The sequence below is a fragment of the Oncorhynchus keta genome, unplaced genomic scaffold, assembly GCF_023373465.1.
Source record: "Oncorhynchus keta strain PuntledgeMale-10-30-2019 unplaced genomic scaffold, Oket_V2 Un_scaffold_2955_pilon_pilon, whole genome shotgun sequence".
Taxonomy (NCBI): Eukaryota; Metazoa; Chordata; class Actinopteri; order Salmoniformes; family Salmonidae; genus Oncorhynchus; species Oncorhynchus keta.
This window is the reverse complement of record NW_026290906.1, coordinates 286,106-304,503: the sequence shown is the minus strand read 5'-3', so window position 1 is coordinate 304,503 and position 18,398 is coordinate 286,106. Positions and strand designations below refer to the sequence as shown.

The 18,398-nt window shown below is 44.5% G+C and overlaps 2 protein-coding genes across 2 annotated transcripts in view; both read left to right on the top strand.

Moving 5' to 3' along the window:
* plod3 (procollagen-lysine, 2-oxoglutarate 5-dioxygenase 3) overlaps window positions 1–18,398 on the top strand; it is a 78,922-nt gene that overhangs the window by 30,868 nt on the left and 29,656 nt on the right. The window contains exons 7-11 of the mRNA XM_052515579.1: window positions 562–659; window positions 926–1,027; window positions 2,954–3,085; window positions 7,239–7,360; window positions 9,187–9,291. Coding sequence (XP_052371539.1) covers window positions 562–659; window positions 926–1,027; window positions 2,954–3,085; window positions 7,239–7,360; window positions 9,187–9,291 — 559 coding nt within the window. The remainder of the gene's footprint in view (window positions 1–561; window positions 660–925; window positions 1,028–2,953; window positions 3,086–7,238; window positions 7,361–9,186; window positions 9,292–18,398) is intronic.
* On the top strand, window positions 11,684–16,654 carry LOC127928537 (uncharacterized). The gene is made up of 5 exons (XM_052515578.1): window positions 11,684–12,775; window positions 12,845–13,076; window positions 13,140–14,949; window positions 15,141–15,458; window positions 15,617–16,654. The coding sequence occupies exon 3, from the start codon at window positions 13,591–13,593 to the stop codon at window positions 14,521–14,523; it is 933 nt and encodes a 310-aa protein (XP_052371538.1). The 5' UTR covers window positions 11,684–12,775; window positions 12,845–13,076; window positions 13,140–13,590; the 3' UTR covers window positions 14,524–14,949; window positions 15,141–15,458; window positions 15,617–16,654.

Sequence of the window (18,398 nt, the reverse complement as noted above, 5' to 3'; positions counted from 1 at the left end):
TGTTTAACCAACATGTTATTTTCTCTCTACACACACACACACACACACACACACACACACACACACACACACACACACACACACACACACACACTACACACACACACACACACACACACACACACACACACACCTAAACATACACACACACACACACACCTAAACATACACACCACCCTAAACATACACACACACACACACACACACACACACACACACACACACACACACACACACCTAAACATACACACACCTACACACACACACACACACCTAAACATACACCACCTAAACATACACACACCTACACACACACACACACTAAACATACACACACCTAAACATACACACACTAAACATACACACACACACACACACACACACACACACTAAACATACACACACCTAAACATACACACACCTACACACACACACACACACACCTAAACATACACACACCTAAACATACACACACCTAAACATACACACACACACACACACACACACACACACACACACACACACACACACACACCTAAACATACACACACACACACACAGAGGAGGTGGTGCTGAAGTTTGAGAAGGCTCGTGTCCGTGCGAGGAACGTGGCCTATGACACACTTCCTGTTATTATCCATGGCAACGGACCCACCAAGGTAACCAATCCCGGCACAGCATCAGAACTTTGGGTCAATCTGGGTAGTGTACTATATACAGTGGGGCAAAAAGTATTTAGTCAGCCACCAATTGTGCAAGTTCTCCCACTTAAAAAGATGAGAGAGGCCTGTAATTTTTATCATAGGTACACTTCAACTATGACAGACAAAATGAGAAAAATCTAGAAAATAACATTGTAGGATTTTTTAATTAATTTATTTGCAAATTATGGTGAAAAATAAGTATGCCCCCCCTTCCCCCCCAGCTCCAGTTGAACTACCTGGGTAACTATGTCCCGACTGCCTGGACTCACGAGACCGGCTGTGGGATCTGTGACGACGACCTGATATACCTCACCGACACGCCTGTACGTACCTGTGTCTCTGTCTCTGTGTAGTATGAAGACAGGCCCCTGGTGTGTGTCTCTGTCTCTGTGTAGGATGAAGACAGGCCCCTGGTGTCTGTCTCTGTGTTCATGTCTCTCTGTCTCTGTGTAGTATGAAGACAGGCCCCTGGTGTGTGTCTCTGTGTAGTATGAAGACAGGCCCCTGGTGTGTCTCTGTCTCTGTGTAGGATGAAGACAGGCCCCTGGTGTGTGTCTCTGTCTCTGTGTGGGATGAAGACAGGCCCCTGGTGTGTGTCTCTGTGTAGTATGAAGACAGGCCCCTGGTGTGTGTCTCTGTCTCTGTGTAGGATGAAGACAGGCCCCTGGTGTGTGTCTCTGTCTCTGTGTAGGATGAAGACAGGCCCCTGGTGTGTCTCTGTCTCTGTGTAGGATGAAGACAGGCCCCTGGTGTGTGTCTCTGTGTAGTATGAAGACAGGCCCCTGGTGTGTCTCTGTCTCTGTGTAGGACGAAGACAGGCCCCTGGTGTGTGTCTCTGTCTCTGTGTAGGATGAAGACAGGCCCCTGGTGTGTCTCTGTCTCTGTGTAGGATGAAGACATGCCCCTGGTGTGTGTCTCTGTGTAGGATGAAGACATGCCCCTGGTGTGTGTCTCTGTCTCTGTGTAGGATAAAGACAGGCCCCTGGTGTGTGTCTCTGTCTCTGTGTAGGATGAAGACAGGCCCCTGGTGTGTCTCTGTCTCTGTGTAGGATGAAGACATGCCCCTGGTGTGTGTCTCTGTCTCTGTGTAGGATGAAGACATGCCCCTGGTGTGTGTCTCTGTCTTTGTGTAGGATGAAGACAAGCCCCTGGTGTGTGTCTCTGTCTTTGTGTAGGATGAAGACAGGCCCCTGGTGTGTGTCTCTGTCTCTGTGTAGGATGAAGACATGCCCCCGGTATGTGTCTCTGTGTAGGATGAAGACAAGCCCCTGGTGTGTGTCTCTGTCTCTGTGTAGGATGAAGACAAGCCCCTGGTGTGTGTCTCTGTCTCTGTGTAGGATGAAGACATGCCCCTGGTGTGTGTCTCTGTGTAGGATGAAGACAAGCCCCTGGTGTGTCTCTGTGTAGGATGAAGACAGGCCCCTGGTGTGTCTCTGTGTAGGATGAAGACATGTCTCTGTGTAGGATGAAGACAGGCCCCTGGTCTGTCTCTGTGTAGGATGAAGACATGTCTCTGTGTAGGATGAAGACAGGCCCCTGGTGTGTCTCTGTGTTCATGTCTCTCTGTCTCTGTGTAGGATGAAGACATGTCCCTGGTGTGTGTCTCTGTGTTCATGTCTCTCTGTCTCTGTGTAGGATGAAGACATGTCCCTTGTGTGTCTCTGTCTCTGTGTAGGATGAAGACATGTCCCTTGTGTGTCTCTGTCTCTGTGTAGGATGAAGACATGTCCCTGGTGTGTGTCTCTGTGTTCATGTCTCTCTGTCTCTGTGTAGGATGAAGACATGTCCCTTGTGTGTCTCTGTCTCTGTGTAGGATGAAGACATGCCCCTGGTGTGTCTCTGTGTTCATGTCTCTCTGTCTCTGTGTAGGATGAAGACATGCCCCTGGTGTGTCTCTGTGTTCATGTCTCTCTGTCTCTGTGTAGGATGAAGACATGCCCCTGGTGTGTCTCTGTGTTCATGTCTCTCTGTCTCTGTGTAGGATGAAGACAGGCCCCTGGTGTCTGTCTCTGTGTTCATGTCTCTCTGTCTCTGTGTAGGATGAAGACATGCCCCTGGTGTGTCTCTGTGTTCATGTCTCTCTGTCTCTGTGTAGGATGAAGACAGGCCCCTGGTGTCTGTCTCTGTGTTCATGTCTCTCTGTCTCTGTGTAGGATGAAGACATGCCCCTGGTGTGTCTCTGTCTCTGTGTAGGATGAAGACAGGCCCCTGGTGTGTCTCTGTGTTCATGTCTCTCTGTCTCTGTGTAGGATGAAGACATGCCCCTGGTGTATGTGTCTGTGTTCATCGTTCAGCCGACTCCCTTCCTGGAAGAGTTTCTGGAGAGACTGACCACCCTCAACTACCCAACCAGCCGCATCAGACTGTTTATACACAACAACGTTAGTACACACACACACACACACACACACACACACACACACACACACACACACACACACACACACACCATAACACACACACACACACACACACACACACCATAACACACACACACACACCACACACACACACACACACCATAACACACACACACACATAACACACACACACCATACCATAACACACACACACCATAACACACACACACACACACACACACACCATAACACACACACACACACACCATAACACACACACACCATCCTACAAGTGTCACAGGACTCGTCTGAACAGGTAACCCATACAAATGAATGGTAGTATGGAGATATACACTGCTCAAATAAATAAAGGGAACACTAAAATAACACATCCTAGATCTGAATGAATGAAATATTCTTATTAAATACTTTTTTCTTTACATAGTTGAATGTGCTGACAACAAAATCACACACAAATTATCAATGGAAATCAAATTTATCAACCCATGGAGGTCTGGATTTGGAGTCACACTCAGAGTTAAAGTGGAAAACCACACTACAGGCTGATCCAACTTTGATGTAATGTCCTTAAAACAAGTCAAAATGAGGCTCAGTAGTGTGTGTGGCCTCCACGTGCCTATATGACCTGTATGACCTCCCTACAACGCCTGGGCATGCTCCTGATGAGGTGGCGGATGGTCTCCTGAGGGATCTCCTCCCAGACCTGGACTAAAGCATCCGCCAACTCCTGGACAGTCTGTGGTGCAACGTGGCGTTGGTGGATGGAGCGAGACATGATGTCCCAGATGTGCTCAATTGGATTCAGGTCTGGGGAACGGGCGGGCCAGTCCATAGCATCAAGCCTTCCTCTTGCAGGAACTGCTGACACACTCCAGCCATTGTCTTGTATTAGGAGGAACCCGGGCCAACCGAACCAGCATATGGTCTCACAAGGGGTCTGAGGATCTCATCTCGGTACCTAATGGCAGTCAGGCTACCTCTGGCGAGCACATGTAGGGCTGTGCGGCCCCCCAAAGAAAAGCCACCCCACACCATGACTGACCCACCGCCAAACCGGTCATGCTGGAGGATGTTGCAGGCAGCAGAACGTTCTCCACGGCGTCTCCAGACTATGTCACGTCTGTCACGCGCTCAGTGTGAACCTGCTTTCATCTGTGAAGAGCACAGGGCGCCAGTGGCGAATTTGCCAATCTTGGTGTTCTCTGGCAAATGCCAAACATCCTGCACGGTGTTGGGCTGTAAGCACAACCCCCACCTGTGGACGTCGGGCCCTCATACCACCCTCATGGAGTTTCTGACCGTTTGAGCAGACACATGCACATTTGTGGTCTGCTGGAGGTCATTTTGCAGGGCTCTGGCAGTGCTCCTCCTCGCGGAGGTAGCGGTCCTGCTGCTGGGTTGTTGCCCTCCTACGGCCTCCTCCACGTCTCCTGATGTACTGGCCTGTCTCCTGGTAGCGTCTCCATGCTCTGGACACTACGCTGACAGACACAGCAAACCTTCTTGCCACAGCTTGCATTGATGTGCCATCCTGGATGAGCTGCACTACCTGAGCCACTTGTGTGGGTTGTAGACTCCGTCTAATGCTACCACTAGAGTGAAAGCACCGCCAGCATTCAAAATGACCAAAACATCAGCCAGGAAGCATAGGAACTGAGAAGTGGTCTGTGGTCTCCACCTGCAGAACCACTACTTTATTGGGGGGGGGGTCTTGCTAATTGCCTATAATTTCCACCTGTTGTCTATTCCATTTGCACAACAGCATGTGAAATGTATTGTCAATCAGTGTTGCTTCCTAAGTGGACAGTTTGATTTCACAGAAGTGTGATTGACTTGGAGTTACATTGTGTTGTTTAAGTGTTCCCTTTATTTTTTGAGCAGTGTATATATGTATATCGTTATATATATGTATCTAGATATTTAACCTGCATCTGAAGGTAACCCATACAAATGAATGGTAGTATGGAGATATACAGGTAGTTTCCATACACCTTATAGCCAAATGAATGGTAGTATAGAGATATACAGGTAGTTTCCATACACCTTATAGCCAAATGAATGGTAGTATAGAGATATACAGGTAGTTTCCATACACCTTATAGCCAAATGAATGGTAGTATAGAGATATACAGGTAGTTTCCATACACCTTATAGCCAAATGAATGGTAGTATGGAGATATACAGGTAGTTTCCATACACCTTATAGCCAAATGAATGGTAGTGTGGAGATATACAGGTAGTTTCCATACACCTTATAGCCAAATGAATGGTAGTATGGAGATATACAGGTAGTTTCCATACACCTTATAGCCAAATGAATGGTAGTATGGAGATATACAGGTAGTTTCCATACACCTTATAGCCAAATGAATGGTAGTATGGAGATATACAGGTAGTTTCCATACACCTTATAGCCAAATGAATGGTAGTATGGAGATATACAGGTAGTTTCCATACACCTTATAGCCAAATGAATGGTAGTATAGAGATATACAGGTAGTTTCCATACACCTTATAGCCAAATGAATGGTAGTATGGAGATATACAGGTAGTTTCCATACACCTTATAGCCAAATGAATGGTAGTATGGAGATATACAGGTAGTTTCCATACACCTTATAGCCAAATGAATGGTAGTATGGAGATATACAGGTAGTTTCCATACACCTTATAGCCAAATGAATGGTAGTGTGGAGATATACAGGTAGTTTCCATACACCTTATAGCCAAATGAATGGTAGTATGGAGATATACAGGTAGTTTCCATACACCTTATAGCCAAATGAATGGTAGTATGGAGATATACAGGTAGTTTCCATACACCTTATAGCCAAATGAATGGTAGTATGGAGATATACAGGTAGTTTCCATACACCTTATAGCCAAATGAATGGTAGTATAGGAGATATACAGGTAGTTTCCATACACCTTATAGCCAAATGAATGGTAGTATGGAGATATACAGGTAGTTTCCATACACCTTATAGCCAAATGAATGGTAGTATGGAGATATACAGGTAGTTTCCATACACCTTATAGCCAAATGAATGGTAGTATGGAGATATACAGGTAGTTTCCATACACCTTATAGCCAAATGAATGGTAGTATAGAGATATACAGGTAGTTTCCATACACCTTATAGCCAAATGAATGGTAGTATGGAGATATACAGGTAGTTTCCATACACCTTATAGCCAAATGAATGGTAGTATGGAGATATACAGGTAGTTTCCATACACCTTATAGCCAAATGAATGGTAGTATGGAGATATACAGGTAGTTTCCATACACCTTATAGCCAAATGAATGGTAGTATGGAGATATACAGGTAGTTTCCATACACCTTATAGCCAAATGAATGGTAGTATGGAGATATACAGGTAGTTTCCATACACCTTATAGCCAAATGAATGGTAGTATGGAGATATACAGGTAGTTTCCATACACCTTATAGCCAAATGAATGGTAGTATAGAGATATACAGGTAGTTTCCATACACCTTATAGCCAAATGAATGGTAGTATGGAGATATACAGGTAGTTTCCATACACCTTATAGCCAAATGAATGGTAGTATAGAGATATACAGGTAGTTTCCATACACCTTATAGCCAAATGAATGGTAGTATTATACAGGTAGTTTAATACACCTTATAGCCAAATGAATGCTGTATGGAGATTGTAGTTTCCATACACCTGTAGCCAAATGAATGCTGTATAGAGATATGTGTTTAATGCTGTAGCCAAATGAATGGTAGTATGGAGATATACAGGTATATGCTGTGAGATTGTGTTTAATGCTGTGTGATGCTGTGAGATTGTGTTTAATGCTGTGTGATGCTGTGAGATTGTGTTTAATGCTGTGTGATGCTGTGGGATTGTGTTTAATGCTGTGTGATGCTGTGAGATTGTGTTTAATGCTGTGTGATGCTGTGAGATTGTGTTTAATGCTGTGTGATGCTGTGAGATTGTGTTTAATGCTGTGTGATGCTGTGGGATTGTGTTTAATGCTGTGTGATGCTGTGAGATTGTGTTTAATGCTGTGTGATGCTGTGAGATTGTGTTTAATGCTGTGTGATGCTGTGAGATTGTGTTTAATGCTGTGTGATGCTGTGGGATTGTGTTTAATGCTGTGTGATGCTGTGCGTGTTAGGTGGTGTATCATGAGCAGAACATTCAGCGCTTCTGGGAGAAGCATCGTGTTCTCTTCCCTGACGCCAGGCTGGTCGGACCGGAGGAGAACCTACAACAGGACCAGGCTAGAACCATGGCTGTGTGAGGATTACACCTAGAACTATTCCTTAGAACATGAGGGAACCCTGAACACTGTTATTGTAACAATGAGCTGCTTAGAACATGAGGGAACCCTGAACACTGTTATTGTTACAATGAGCTGCTTAGAACATGAGGGAACCCTGAACACTTATTGTAACAATGAGCTGCTTAGAACATGAGGGAACCCTGAACACTGTTATTGTTACAATGAGCTGCTTAGAACATGAGGGAACCCTGAACACTTATTGTAACAATGAGCTGCTTAGAACATGAGGGAACCCTGAACACTTATTGTTACAATGAGCTGCTTAGAACATGAGGGAACCCTGAACACTTATTGTAACAATGAGCTGCTTAGAACATGAGGGAACCCTGAACACTTATTGTTACAATGAGCTGCTTAGAACATGAGGGAACCCTGAACACTTATTGTAACAATGAGCTGCTTAGAACATGAGGGAACCCTGAACACTTATTGTTACAATGAGCTGCTTAGAACATGAGGGAACCCTGAACACTGTTATTGTTACAATGAGCTGCTTAGAACATGAGGGAACCCTGAACACTTATTGTAACAATGAGCTGCTTAGAACATGAGGGAACCCTGAACACTTATTGTTACAATGAGCTGCTTAGAACATGAGGGAACCCTGAACACTTATTGTAACAATGAGCTGCTTAGAACATGAGGGAACCCTGAACACTTATTGTAACAATGAGCTGCTTAGAACATGAGGGAACCCTGAACACTTATTGTTACAATGAGCTGCTTAGAACATGAGGGAACCCTGAACACTTATTGTAACAATGAGCTGCTTAGAACATGAGGGAACCCTGAACACTTATTGTTACAATGAGCTGCTTAGAACATGAGGGAACCCTGAACACTTATTGTTACAATGAGCTGCTTAGAACATGAGGGAACCCTGAACACTTATTGTTACAATGAGCTGCTTAGAACATGAGGGAACCCTGAACACTTATTGTAACAATGAGCTGCTTAGAACATGAGGGAACCCTGAACACTTATTGTTACAATGAGCTGCTTAGAACATGAGGGAACCCTGAACACTTATTGTAACAATGAGCTGCTTAGAACATGAGGGAACCCTGAACACTTATTGTTACAATGAGCTGCTTAGAACATGAGGGAACCCTGAACACTTATTGTTACAATGAGCTGCTTAGAACATGAGGGAACCCTGAACACTTATTGTAACAATGAGCTGCTTAGAACATGAGGGAACCCTGAACACTTATTGTAACAATGAGCTGCTTAGTCCCACACCTGCATAACCATTCATATAACCTGTGTTCTGTCTCTGTGTTCTGTCTCTGTGTTCTGTCTCTGTGTTCTGTCTCTGTGTTCTGTCTCTGTGTTCTGTCTCTGTGTTCTGTCTCTGTGTTCTGTCTCTGTGTTCTGTCTCTGTGTTCTGTCTCTGTGTTCTGTCTCTGTGTTCTGTCTCTGTGTTCTGTCTCTGTGTTCTGTCTGTGTTCTGTCTCTGTGTTCTGTCTCTGTCTCTGTCTCTGTCTCTGTGTTCTGTCTCTGTGTTCTGTCTCTGTCTCTGTCTCTGTGTTCTGTCTCTGTCTCTGTGTTCTGTCTCTGTCTCTGTCTCTGTGTTCTGTCTCTGTCTCTGTCTCTGTGTTCTGTCTCTGTGTTCTGTCTCTGTGTTCTGTCTCTGTGTTCTGTCTCTGTGTTCTGTCTCTGTGTGTGTGTGTGTGTGTGTGTGTGTGTGTGTGTGTGTGTGTGTCTGTGTGTGTGTCTCTCTGTGTGTGTGTGTGTGTGCGCGCGTTGTGTTCTGTCTGGTGTGTGTGTGTGTGTGTAGGGAGGCGTGTAAGAAGGACAGTCAGTGTGATTACTACTTCAGTATCGATGCTGATGTTGTCATCGTCAACCCTGATGTTCTCCGTATCCTTATAGAAGAGAACAAGTAAGAATCCTTCACCCTACAGACTACAACCTACACCCTACAGACTACACCCTACAGACTACACCCTACAGACTACAGACTACACCCTACAGACTACACCCTACACCCTACAGACTACACCCTACAGACTACAACCTACACCCTACAGACTACACCCTACACCGTACAGACTACACCCTACACCGTACAGACTACACCGTACAGACTACACCGTACAGACTACACCGTACAGACTACACCCTACACCGTACAGACTACACCCTACACCGTACAGACTACACCCTACACTGTACAGACTACACCCTACACTGTACAGACTACACTGTACAGACTACACCCTACACTGTACAGACTACACCCTATACCGTACAGACTACACCGTACAGACTACACCCTACACCGTACAGACTACACCCTACACCGTACAGACTACACCCTACACCGTACACCCTACACCGTACAGACTACACCCTACACCGTACAGACTACACCCTACACCGTACAGACTACACCCTACACCGTACAGACTACACCCTACACCGTACAGACTACACCCTACACCGTACAGACTACACCCTACACCGTACAGACTACACCCTACACCGTACAGACTACACCCTACACCGTACAGACTACACCCTACAGACTACACCCTACACACTACACCTGATGTTGTCATCTTGCCTTCCTAAAGTATTCATACCCCTTGACTTATTCCACACCCTAAACCCTACAGACTACGCACTATGCCCACACACTACACCCTAAACCCTACAGACTACGCACTATGCCCACACACTACACCCTAAACCCTACAGACTACACCCTAAACCCTACAGACTACACCCTAAACCCTACAGACTACGCCCTAAACCCTACAGACTACGCCCTAAACCCTACAGACTACGCCCTAAACCCTACAGACTACGCCCTAAACCCTACAGACTACGCCCTAAACCCTACAGACTACGCCCAACACAGTACAGATTACACCCTACACCGTACAGACTGCACCCTACACCGTACAGACTGCACCCTACACCGTACAGACTGCACCCTACACCGTACAGACTGCACCCTACACCGTACAGACTGCACCCTACACCGTACAGACTACACCCTACACCGTACAGACTACACCCTACACCGTACAGACTACACCGTACAGACTACACCCTACACCGTACAGACTACACCCTACACCGTACAGACGACACCCTACACCGTACAGACTACACCCGTCATCCTACAGACTACACCCTTCACCCTACACCGTACAGACTACACCCTACACCGTACAGACTACACCCTACACCGTACAGACTACACCCTACACCGTACAGACTACACCCTACACCGTACAGACTACAGACTACACCCTACACCGTACAGACTACACCCTACACCGTACAGACTACACCCTACACCGTACAGACTACACCCTACACGTACAGACTACACCGTACAGACTACACCGTACAGACTACACCGTACAGACTACACCCTACACCGTACAGACTACACCCTACACCGTACAGGCTACACCCTACACCGTACAGACTACACCCTACAGACTACACCCTACACACTACACCTGATGTTGTCATCTTGCCTTCCTAAAGTATTCATACCCCTTGACTTATTCCACACCCTAAACCCTACAGACTACACCCTAAACCCTACAGACTACGCCCTAAACCCTACAGACTACGCCCTAAACCCTACAGACTACACCCTAAACCCTACAGACTACGCCCTAAACCCTACAGACTACACCCTAAACCCTACAGACTACACCCTAAACCCTACAGACTACACCCTAAACCCTACAGACTACGCCCTAAACCCTACAGACTACGCCCTAAACCCTACAGACTACGCCCTAAACCCTACAGACTACGCCCTAAACCCTACAGACTACGCCCTAAACCCTACAGACTACGCCCTAAACCCTACAGACTACGCCCTAAACCCTACAGACTACGCCCTAAACCCTACAGACTACGCCCTAAACCCCACAGACTACGCCCTAAACCCTACAGACTACGCCCTAAACCCTACAGACTACGCCCTAAACCCTACAGACTACACCCTAAACCCTACAGACTACACCCTAAACCCTACAGACTACACCCTAAACCCTACAGACTACACCCTAAACCCTACAGACTACACCCTAAACCCTACAGACTACGCCCTAAACCCTACAGACTACACCCTACACCCTACAGACTACGCCCTAAACCCTACAGACTACACCCTAAACCCTACAGACTACACCGTACAGACTACACCCTAAACCCTACAGACTACACCCTACACCCTACAGACTACACCCTACAGACTACGCCCTAAACCCTACAGACTACACCCTAAACCCTACAGACTACACCGTACAGACTACACCCTAAACCCTACAGACTACACCCTAAACCCTACAGACTACACCCTAAACCCTACAGACTACGCCCAACACCCAACAGAATGAATTATTCCACATGTTGTTACAGCCTGAATTCAAATACATTTTAATAGATATTAAATAGATTTCTCACTCATTTACATACAATACCCCATAATGACCAAGTGAAAACATGTTTTCAGAAATGTTGTGAATATTAAACACAGAAATATCTTTATTTACATAAGTATGCACACCCCTGAGTCAGTACATTGTACAGGCACATTGCGCAGCACCTGTGTCTCTAAGAGCTTGCCACACCTGGATTGTACAACAATATATTATATTATATTAACAACATTCGCCCATTATTTTTTTCAAAATTCTGTCAAATTGGTTGTTGATCATTGCAAGACATCCTTTTTCAGGTATTGCCATAGATTATAAAGTAGATTTAAGTCTAAACTGTAACTAGGCCACTCAGGAACATTCAGTGTCATCTTGGTCAGCAACTCCAGTGTTTATGTGGCCTTGTGTTTTAGGCTATAGTCCTGCTGAAAGGTGAATTCATCTCCCAGTGTCTGTTGCAGACTGAACCAGGCTATAGTCCTGCTGAAAGGTGAATTCATCTCCCAGTGTCTGTTGCAGACTGAACCAGGCTATAGTCCTGCTGAAAGGTGAATTCATCTCCCAGTGTCTGTTGCAGACTGAACCAGGCTATAGTCCTGCTGAAAGGTGAATTCATCTCCCAGTGTCTGTTGCAGACTGAACCAGGCTATAGTCCTGCTGAAAGGTGAATTCATCTCCCAGTGTCTGTTGCAGACTGAACCAGGCTATAGTCCTGCTGAAAGGTGAATTCATCTCCCAGTGTCTGTTGCAGACTGAACCAGGCTATAGTCCTGCTGAAAGGTGAATTCATCTCCCAGTGTCTGTTGCAGACTGAACCAGGCTATAGTCCTGCTGAAAGGTGAATTCATCTCCCAGTGTCTGTTGCAGACTGAACCAGGCTATAGTCCTGCTGAAAGGTGAATTCATCTCCCAGTGTCTGTTGCAGACTGAACCAGGCTATAGTCCTGCTGAAAGGTGAATTCATCTCCCAGTGTCAGTGTCTCCCAGTGTCTGCACTGAACCAGGCTATAGTCCTGCTGAAAGGTGAATTCATCTCCCAGTGTCTGTTGCAGACTGAACCAGGCTATAGTCCTGCTGAAAGGTGAATTCATCTCCCAGTGTCTGTTGCAGACTGAACCAGGCTATAGACCTGCTGAAATGTGAATTCATCTCCCAGTGTCTGTTGCAGACTGAACCAGGTTATTGTCCTGCTGAAAGGTGAATTCATCTCCCAGTGTCTGTTGCAGACTGAACCAGGTTATTGTCCTGCTGAAAGGTGAATTCATCTCCCAGTGTCTGGTGGAAAGCAGACTGAACCAGGTTATTGTCCTGCTGAAAGGTGAATTCATCTCCCAGTGTCTGTTGCAGACTGAACCAGGTTATTGTCCTGCTGAAAGGTGAATTCATCTCCCAGTGTCTTTCATCCTGAAAAGCTCCCCAGTCCTTAACAATGACAAGCTTGATGCAGCCACTACTATGCTTGAAAATATGAAGAGTGGTACTCAGTAATGTGTTGTATCTTCTCTTAACATAACACTTTGTATTCAGGACACAAAGTGAATTGCTTTGCTACATTTTCTGTTGCAGTTTTACTTTAGTGCCTTATTGCAAACAGGATGTGTGTTTTGGAATATTTTTATTCTGTACAGGCTTCCTTCTTTTCACTCTGTCATTAGGTTAGTATTGTGGAGTAACTACAATGTTGTTGATCCATCCTCAGTTCTCTACTATCACAGCCATTAAACTCTGTAACTGTTTTGCTATATACAGGGGGTACTGGTACAGAGTCAATGTGGAGGCTATCTTTATACAGTGGGTACTGGTACAGAGTCAATGTGGAGGCTATATACAGGGGGTACCGGTACAGAGTCAATGTGGAGGCTATATACAGGGTATTACGGTACAGAGTCAAGGTGGAGGCTATATATAGGGTATTACGGTACAGAGTCAATGTGGAGGCTATATACAGGGTATTACGGTACAGAGTCAATGTGGAGGCTATATACAGGGTATTACGGTACAGAGTCAATGTGGAGGTTATATACAGGGGGTACCGGTACAGAGTCAATGTGGAGGCTATATACAGGGTATTACGGTACAGAGTCAAGGTGGAGGCTATATATAGGGTATTACGGTACAGAGTCAATGTGGAGGCTATATACAGGGTATTACGGTACAGAGTCAATGTGGAGGCTATATACAGGGTATTACGGTACAGAGTCAATGTGGAGACTATATACAGGGGGTACCGGTACAGAGTCAATGTGGAGACTATATACAGGGGGTACCGGTACAGAGTCAATGTGGAGGCTATATACAGGGTATTACGGTACAGAGTCAATGTGGAGGCTATATACAGGGGGTACCGGTACAGAGTCAATGTGGAGGCTGTATACAGGGGGTACCGGTACAGAGTCAATGTGGAGGCTATATACAGGGGGTACCGGTACAGAGTCAATGTGGAGGCTATATACAGGGGGTACCGGTACAGAGTCAATGTGGAGGCTATATACAGGGGGTACCGGTACAGAGTCAATGTGGAGGCTGTATACAGGGGGTACCGGTACAGAGTCAATGTGGAGGCTATATACAGGGGGTACCGGTACAGAGTCAATGTGGAGGCTATATACAGGGGGTACCGGTACAGAGTCAATGTGGAGGCTATATACAGGGGGTACCATGGTTTTATAGGAAGAAGGGATACAGGGTCTGTAGTTTTATAGAGAGAAGGGATACAGGGTCTGTAGTTTTATAGAGAGAAGGGATACAGGGTCTGTAGTTTTATAGAGAGAAGGGATACAGGGTCTGTAGTTTTATAGAGAGAAGGGAATTCAGGGTGTGTAGTTTTATAGAGAGAAGGGATACAGGGTCTAGTTTTATAGAGAGAAGAGATACAGGGTCTGTAGTTTTATAGGAAGAATGGATACAGGTCTGTAGTTTTATAGAGAGAAGGGATACAGGGTCTGTAGTTTTATAGAGTGAAGGGATACAGGGTCTAGTTTTATAGAGAGAAGAGATACAGGGTCTGTAGTTTTATAGGAAGAATGGATACAGGTCTGTAGTTTTATAGAGAGAAGGGATACAGGGTCTGTAGTTTTATAGAGAGAAGGGATACAGGGTCTGTAGTTTTATAGAGAGAATGGATACAGGTCTGTAGTTTTATAGAGAGAAGGGATACAGGGTCTGTAGTTTTATAGAGAGAAGGGATACAGGGTCTGTAGTTTTATAGAGTGAAGGGATACAGGGTCTGTAGTTTTATAGAGTGAAGGGATACAGGGTCTGTAGTTTTAGAGAGAGAAGGGATACAGGGTCTGTAGTTTTATAGAAAGAAGGGATACAGGTATGTCGTTTTATAGAGAGAAGGGATACAGGGTCTGTAGTTTTATAGAGTGAAGGGATACTGGGTCTGTAGTTTTATAGAGAGAAGGGATACAGGGTCTGTAGTTTTATAGGGAGAAGGGATACAGGGTCTGTAGTTTTATAGAGTGAAGGGATACTGGGTCTGTAGTTTTATAGAGAGAAGGGATACAGGGTCTGTCGTTTTATAGGGAGAAGGGATACAGGTCTGTAGTTTTATAGAGAGAAGGGATACAGGGTCTGTAGTTTTATAGGAAGAAGGGATATAGGGTCTGTAGTTTTATAGAGAGAAGGGATACAGGTCTGTAGTTTTATAGGAAGAATGGATACAGGTCTGTAGTTTTATAGAGAGAAGGGATACAGGGTCTGTAGTTTTATAGAGAGAAGGGATACAGGGTCTGTAGTTTTATAGAGAGAAGGGATATAGGGTCTGTAGTTTTATAGAGAGAAGGGATACAGGTCTGTAGTTTTATAGGGAGAAGGGATACAGGGTCTGTAGTTTTATAGGAAGAAGGAATATAGGGTCTGTAGTTTTATAGAGAGAAGGGATACAGGTCTGTAGTTTTATAGAGAGAAGGGATACAGGGTCTGTAGTTTTATAGAGAGAAGGGATACTGGGTCTGTAGTTTTATAGGGAGAAGGGATACAGGGTCTGTAGTTTTATAGGAAGAAGGGATACAGGGTCTGTAGTTTTATAGGGAGAAGGGATACAGGGTCTGTAGTTTTATAGAGAGAAGGGATACAGGGTCTGTAGTTTTATAGAGAGAAGGGATACAGGTCTGTAGTTTTATAGGAAGAAGGGATACAGGGTCTGTAGTTTTATAGAGTGAAGGGATATAGGGTCTGTAGTTTTATAGAGTGAAGGGATATAGGGTCTGTAGTTTTATAGGAAGAAGGGATACAGGGTCTGTAGTTTTATAGGGAGAAGGGATATAGGGTCTGTAGTTTTATAGAGAGAAGGGATACAGGGTCTGTAGTTTTATAGAGAGAAGGGATACAGGGTCTGTAGTTTTATAGAGAGAAGGGATACAGGGTCTGTAGTTTTATAGGGAGAAGGGATACAGGGTCTGTAGTTTTATAGGGAGAAGGGATACAGGGTCTGTAGTTTTATAGAGAGAAGGGATACAGGGTCTGTAGTTTTATAGAGAGAAGGGATACAGGGTCTGTAGTTTTATAGAGAGAAGGGATACAGGGTCTGTAGTTTTATAGAGAGAAGGGATACAGGGTCTGTAGTTTTATAGGGAGAAGGGATATAGGGGCTGTAGTTTTATAGAGTGAAGGGATATAGGGTCTGTAGTTTTATAGAGATAAGGGATACAGGTCTGTAGTTTTATAGGAAGAAGGGATACAGGTCTGTAGTTTTATAGAGAGAAGGGATACAGGGGCTGTAGTTTTATAGAGTGAAGGGATATAGGGTCTGTAGTTTTATAGGAAGAAGGGATACAGGTCTGTAGTTTTATAGGAAGAAGGGATACAGGGTCTGTAGTTTTATAGGGAGAAGGGATACAGGGTCTGTAGTTTTATAGGAAGAAGGAATATAGGGTCTGTAGTTTTATAGAGAGAAGGGATACAGGTCTGTAGTTTTATAGAGAGAAGGGATACAGGGTCTGTAGTTTTATAGAGAGAAGGGATACTGGGTCTGTAGTTTTATAGGGAGAAGGGATACAGGGTCTGTAGTTTTATAGGAAGAAGGGATACAGGGTCTGTAGTTTTATAGAGAGAAGGGATACAGGGTCTGTAGTTTTATAGAGAGAAGGGATACAGGTCTGTAGTTTTATAGGAAGAAGGGATACAGGGTCTGTAGTTTTATAGAGTGAAGGGATATAGGGTCTGTAGTTTTATAGAGTGAAGGGATATAGGGTCTGTAGTTTTATAGGAAGAAGGGATACAGGGTCTGTAGTTTTATAGGGAGAAGGGATATAGGGTCTGTAGTTTTATAGAGAGAAGGGATACAGGGTCTGTAGTTTTATAGAGAGAAGGGATACAGGGTCTGTAGTTTTATAGAGAGAAGGGATACAGGTCTGTAGTTTTATAGGAAGAAGGGATACAGGGTCTGTAGTTTTATAGAGAGAAGGGATACAGGGGCTGTAGTTTTATAGAGTGAATGGATATAGGGTCTGTAGTTTTATAGAGATAAGGGATACAGGTCTGTAGTTTTATAGGAAGAAGGGATACAGGGTCTGTAGTTTTATAGAGAGAAGGGATACAGGGTCTGTAGTTTTATAGAGTGAAGGGATATAGGGTCTGTAGTTTTATAGGAAGAAGGGATACAGGTCTGTAGTTTTATAGGAAGAAGGGATACAGGGTCTGTAGTTTTATAGGGAGAAGGGATACAGGGTCTGTAGTTTTATAGAGAGAAGGGATACAGGGTCTGTAGTTTTATAGGAAGAAGGAATATAGGGTCTGTAGTTTTATAGAGAGAAGGGATACAGGTCTGTAGTTTTATAGAGAGAAGGGATACAGGGTCTGTAGTTTTATAGAGAGAAGGGATACTGGGTCTGTAGTTTTATAGAGAGAAGGGATACTGGGTCTGTAGTTTTATAGGGAGAAGGGATACAGGGTCTGTAGTTTTATAGGAAGAAGGGATACAGGGTCTGTAGTTTTATAGGAAGAAGGGATACAGGGTCTGTAGTTTTATAGAGAGAAGGGATACAGGGTCTGTAGTTTTATAGAGAGAAGGGATACAGGTCTGTAGTTTTATAGGAAGAAGGGATACAGGGTCTGTAGTTTTATAGAGTGAAGGGATATAGGGTCTGTAGTTTTATAGAGTGAAGGGATATAGGGTCTGTAGTTTTATAGGAAGAAGGGATACAGGGTCTGTAGTTTTATAGGGAGAAGGGATATAGGGTCTGTAGTTTTATAGAGAGAAGGGATACAGGGTCTGTAGTTTTATAGAGTGAAGGGATATAGGGTCTGTAGTTTTATAGAGAGAAGGGATACAGGTCTGTAGTTTTATAGGAAGAAGGGATACAGGGTCTGTAGTTTTATAGAGAGAAGGGATACAGGGGCTGTAGTTTTATAGAGTGAATGGATATAGGGTCTGTAGTTTTATAGAGATAAGGGATACAGGTCTGTAGTTTTATAGGAAGAAGGGATACAGGTCTGTAGTTTTATAGAGAGAAGGGATACAGGGGCTGTAGTTTTATAGAGTGAAGGGATATAGGGTCTGTAGTTTTATAGGAAGAAGGGATACAGGTCTGTAGTTTTATAGGGAGAAGGGATATAGGGGCTGTAGTTTTAT

Coding starts and splice junctions, on each gene's coding strand:
- LOC127928537 (XM_052515578.1), top strand. CDS start 13,591: ATGTGGAGGCTATCTTTATACAGTGGGTACTGGTACAGAGTCAATGTG.